Raw genomic sequence first — 3,991 nt, 5'->3', positions numbered from 1 at the left:
ACGTGCGCTACCGCGCACCTGAAAGTGTGCTCGCGCACTTGGCCGCGCATTTTTCACCATGTTCTGCCTGCAGTGCGAGTTCCAAGGCGCGACCAGTGCACGGCCGCACATGTGGATAACGTTCTGTTGAGAATTTGGGAAGATTTACAACCTTAATATCCCCTAATTTCATGAATCAAGTGCCCTCACAACAAAAAAGGGTAGTCCTACACACCATAAAATTTAGAACAATCAGGAACTCAAGATAGAACGAATTCACTCACTCTCAGAAACAACATTCATATGCCATAAAAAATTAACCATAAGCTTGCCCGTAGTGTACTACTCTACTAATTGAGCTTATTCAGTCAAGGATCAAGTAGGACTTTAATTGGTTGTAATATAGGTTGTGGCATTTAGATATAAGAGTGACTACACCTCATAAGCATTTTAATACATATAATTTATCATTCAAAACCCCACACTTATGTCAAACCATAACTCCACCTTAATATCAATATGCATTAACTCCCATCTTCTTTAAGCACAATTACATCCAGAGTTATCACTATCAAGAATATTTTTTTTTTACAATCATACAATTAATCTCTTTTGTTTTTTCAATTCAAGTGGCTCTTTCTTTTTCAAAATAATGCACCTTTCTCATTATTTCAATAGTTTCACTCAAAATCCAAACCAACCACCCTACACTTCAATTTTTATAAAGTTCATACAATTTCAAGTGCTCAAGAGAGGTAAATGGTTCAAATAAATTATCAATTCAAACAAATGGGTAAGGCTTGAAATGTGGTTTCCAAAGAAATAAGATTACAGGCTCAACGGGGTTAACTACGATATATAAAAATTTGGTGGGTAAAAGCATATAACTGGCTCAACAAAGAAATGCCTATATCACTTCCAAGACTGAATAAAACTACTATTTCGCTTTGCAAACACACGGAGCAAGTTTTAGACATCAAATGCATTGCACAGAATATACCAAAACCTCACACACATATGGCACATAACTCACTCAAGATTAGATCATCAAGACACTCTAGTCAAAGCAGTTAAGCAAAGTTAAGATTATACAATTTAAGGTACTTACATGAGAGTCAAAAACTGAGCCTAAGCGTCAGAACTAAAGAACTCACTATTCTCAAGGCATGATCAAGTTAAGAGATATTGCTTCCATCTCAAATCATAGCACAAGGTTTTTCTACTTCTAAAAACAAAAATCTAACTATATACCGGTTCAAACAAAACCCTTGAAAAAGAACCGTGGCACAAAGAAAAATCAAGGGGTAATTAATACACTAACTACAAAAGAAAATATTTTTGTCTTTTTCTTTCGACTTAATTCCCTCAAGAAACCCATCGAATGATATCCATCATCGGAAAAAATCAAAAATTTTAAAAATTTTATGTTTTTTTTAATTTTTTCTATCTCTAACTACTAAAATTAACAAAAACTAAAATATATATACATACAACATACAAATACCCCCTACCCCATACTTTAGGTTGTGGCATATCCCTATGACACACAATTAAAAAGCATAAGATAAAGGAAACTTCCCTGAATATTTAGTCGGGGTCTGAGTCGAAGTCGAGCTCCATTCCACGCGCCCGAACTAGTGCACACATCCATGCAGATAACTTCTTCTCAGCCTTCTTGGGGTACGCCCCACACTTATCTTTCTCAATCACTGGAGCCTTCTCTTTTGAACTCTTCAGGTTCCACTCAACACTTGCAGGTGGCTTCTCCTTTTTTACTCCAGTTGCTACATTCATCTCAAAAGTCACCATTTCCTCACCTACTCTAAGCATGAGTTTTCTATCATGTAAATCCAGTATAGCTCTACCCGTTGCTAAAAATGGTCTTCCTAGGATGAGGGGGGACCTCCTTATTCTCCTCCATATTCACCACTATGAAATCTACAGGAAATATAAACTTATCCACCCGCACCAAAACATCTTCTACTATCCCCTCGGGTGTTATAGTCATTTGGTCTACCAGCTGCAAAGATATTGGCACTGACATTATCTCTCCAATATCCTTCTCCAGTTTCCTATAAATTGACAAAGGTATTAGATTAATTGAGGCACCTGAATCACATAAAGATTTTTCAAAGTTAAGAGTGCCTAAAGAGCAAGGTATAGTAAAACTCCCTGGATCTTCACACTTTTGTGGGAGTTTGTTTTGCAATATTGCACTATAATGCTCTGTAAGTTTGACCACAGAGGTCTCTTCTATTTCCTCTTCTTTGTAAGGATCTCCTTCAAGAACTTTGCATCAGCTGACATTTGTGAGAGAACTTCCGTGAATGAAAAATTTACATTAACTTGTCTCAACATATCTAGAAATCTCTCAAACTGCTTATCCAGCTTTTCTCTATAGAGCTTTTGGGGAAAAGATAAAGCAGGCATGTGCTTGCTCTCTTCATTGGATTCCTCCCTTCTTGAAGTTTTCTTTATTTTTTTTTCTTAGCTCCCTTCTTGCCTTTCTTCTTCTCAGTCTTTTTATCATCATCTTCAATTTTCAGCTCCTTCCCACTTTCTTTTTCAGGCGCAACTTCTTTTTGAACTGGAGTGGGATCTTTCAATACTTGTCCGCTTCTCAAGGTCACAACATTCCGTTTCTTTGGGATTCTTTTCAGTATCAGCTAGCAGAGTACCTGGGATTCTCTCAGATAATATAGTTGCAATTTGTCCCACTTGTCTCTCCAAGTTACGCAAACCTGTCCCAAGTTCTTTGATAGCTGCACCATGAGAATCTTACCTCCCATATGTCTTGACAATGAATGACTTCATCAGATCTTCTAACCTAGACTAAATTGGCTGTTGAGGCTGAAACTGTGGCCTCTGCTGATTCACAAAACCAGGAGCTCCTTGAAATCTGGAGTTGTTTTGTTGCCATACATTTGTTGTACCCCTGGGTGAACTCCATGAAAAATCGGGGTGCTTCTGACCCATTGCATTAAAGTTGTAATTACCAATAACATTAACTTCCTCGATCGAGGCTTGACACTCATGAGTAGGGTGTCCTCTTCCACATATGTCACATGTTGCAGGGGGCTCACTGTGTATTGAAGCTAAAGTTAGCTTCCTTATTTCCTTTGCCACGGCATCAAGCTGTACCTGCACAGATGTGTTAGCGTCAACTTGGTCAACACCAGTCGTTCTTCTTCTTTCAGAAACTTCAGAGGGCCACTGATTTGCATTCTCAGACAACTCATATAGAATAGTGACGATCTCTTCTGGAGTCTTTTTTATCAATGAACATCCAGCTGCGTTGCTCAATGTTCTTCGTGAAGTTGGTGTCAATCCATCCCAAAAATCCTGGAGTTGCATCCAGAGTTCTATTCCACTATGCTGACACTTACGCATTATTTCTTTGAACCTCTCCCTAACTTCAAACACAGTTTCAGTCTCGTTCTGACAAAAGTTATGAATCTCCCTTCTAAACCTGCCCGTCTTAGCTGAAGAGAAATATTTGTCAAGAAATTTTCTGGTCATCTCATTCCATGTTCTAATCGATCCAATAGGCAAGCTTCGAAGCCAGTTCTTTGCATCGTCTTTGAGAGTGAAGGGGAATGCCCTTAAGTACACTGCATCTTGTGACATACCATTATATTGGAAGGTGTTCATAATCTCCTCGAAATCTATCAGATGATTGTTTGGATCTTCGTTCATCTTTCCTCTAAAGACACAGTTATTTTGGAGGGTTTGAAGTAACCCCTGCTTTAACTCAAAATTATTAGTTGCAATAGGAGGTGGTCTCACACTTGATAAGCCTTGGTTGTAGACCGGTCTCGCATAATCGCCAAGTGGTCTCCCTGCACTCGAAGCTATATTACCGAATTGGTCTGCACCCACAGGTCGATTCTGTGCAATTCTTCTAGCCCTCTCTTCTTCGTAGACAAGTTGTGCATTTCGAAGAGTTGTCTCCTCCGCATCTCGTGGAACTTTTTCTCTTTGCTAGGCTGCCGCTCTTGCAGCCAAATCAACA

At 38.9% G+C, this 3,991-nt stretch overlaps 1 protein-coding gene across 1 annotated transcript; it reads right to left on the bottom strand.

Moving 5' to 3' along the window:
• Positions 1 to 1,840: 1,840 nt before the first annotated feature.
• Positions 1,841 to 2,768, bottom strand: LOC138898595 (uncharacterized). Its single transcript, XM_070184671.1, has 3 exons — positions 2,721 to 2,768; positions 2,483 to 2,621; positions 1,841 to 2,259 (listed from the first exon to the last, which is right to left on the bottom strand). The coding sequence occupies exons 1-3, from the start codon at positions 2,766 to 2,768 to the stop codon at positions 1,841 to 1,843; spliced, it is 606 nt and encodes a 201-aa protein (XP_070040772.1).
• Positions 2,769 to 3,991: the final 1,223 nt, after the last annotated feature.

This window comes from Nicotiana tomentosiformis, chromosome 9, assembly GCF_000390325.3.
Source record: "Nicotiana tomentosiformis chromosome 9, ASM39032v3, whole genome shotgun sequence".
Classification (NCBI taxonomy): Eukaryota; Viridiplantae; Streptophyta; class Magnoliopsida; order Solanales; family Solanaceae; genus Nicotiana; species Nicotiana tomentosiformis.
This window is presented reverse-complemented; position numbering and strand designations above follow the sequence as displayed.

Coding starts and splice junctions, on each gene's coding strand:
- LOC138898595 (XM_070184671.1), bottom strand. CDS start 2,768: ATGGGAGGTAAGATTCTCATGGTGCAGCTATCAAAGAACTTGGGACAG. Junction 2,622..2,720: donor TATCAAAGAACTTGGGACAG/GTTTGCGTAACT, acceptor AGAATCCCAAAG/AAACGGAATGTTGTGACCTT. Junction 2,260..2,482: donor AAAGACTGAGAAGAAGAAAG/GCAAGAAGGGAG, acceptor AAGTTCTTGAAG/GAGATCCTTACAAAGAAGAG.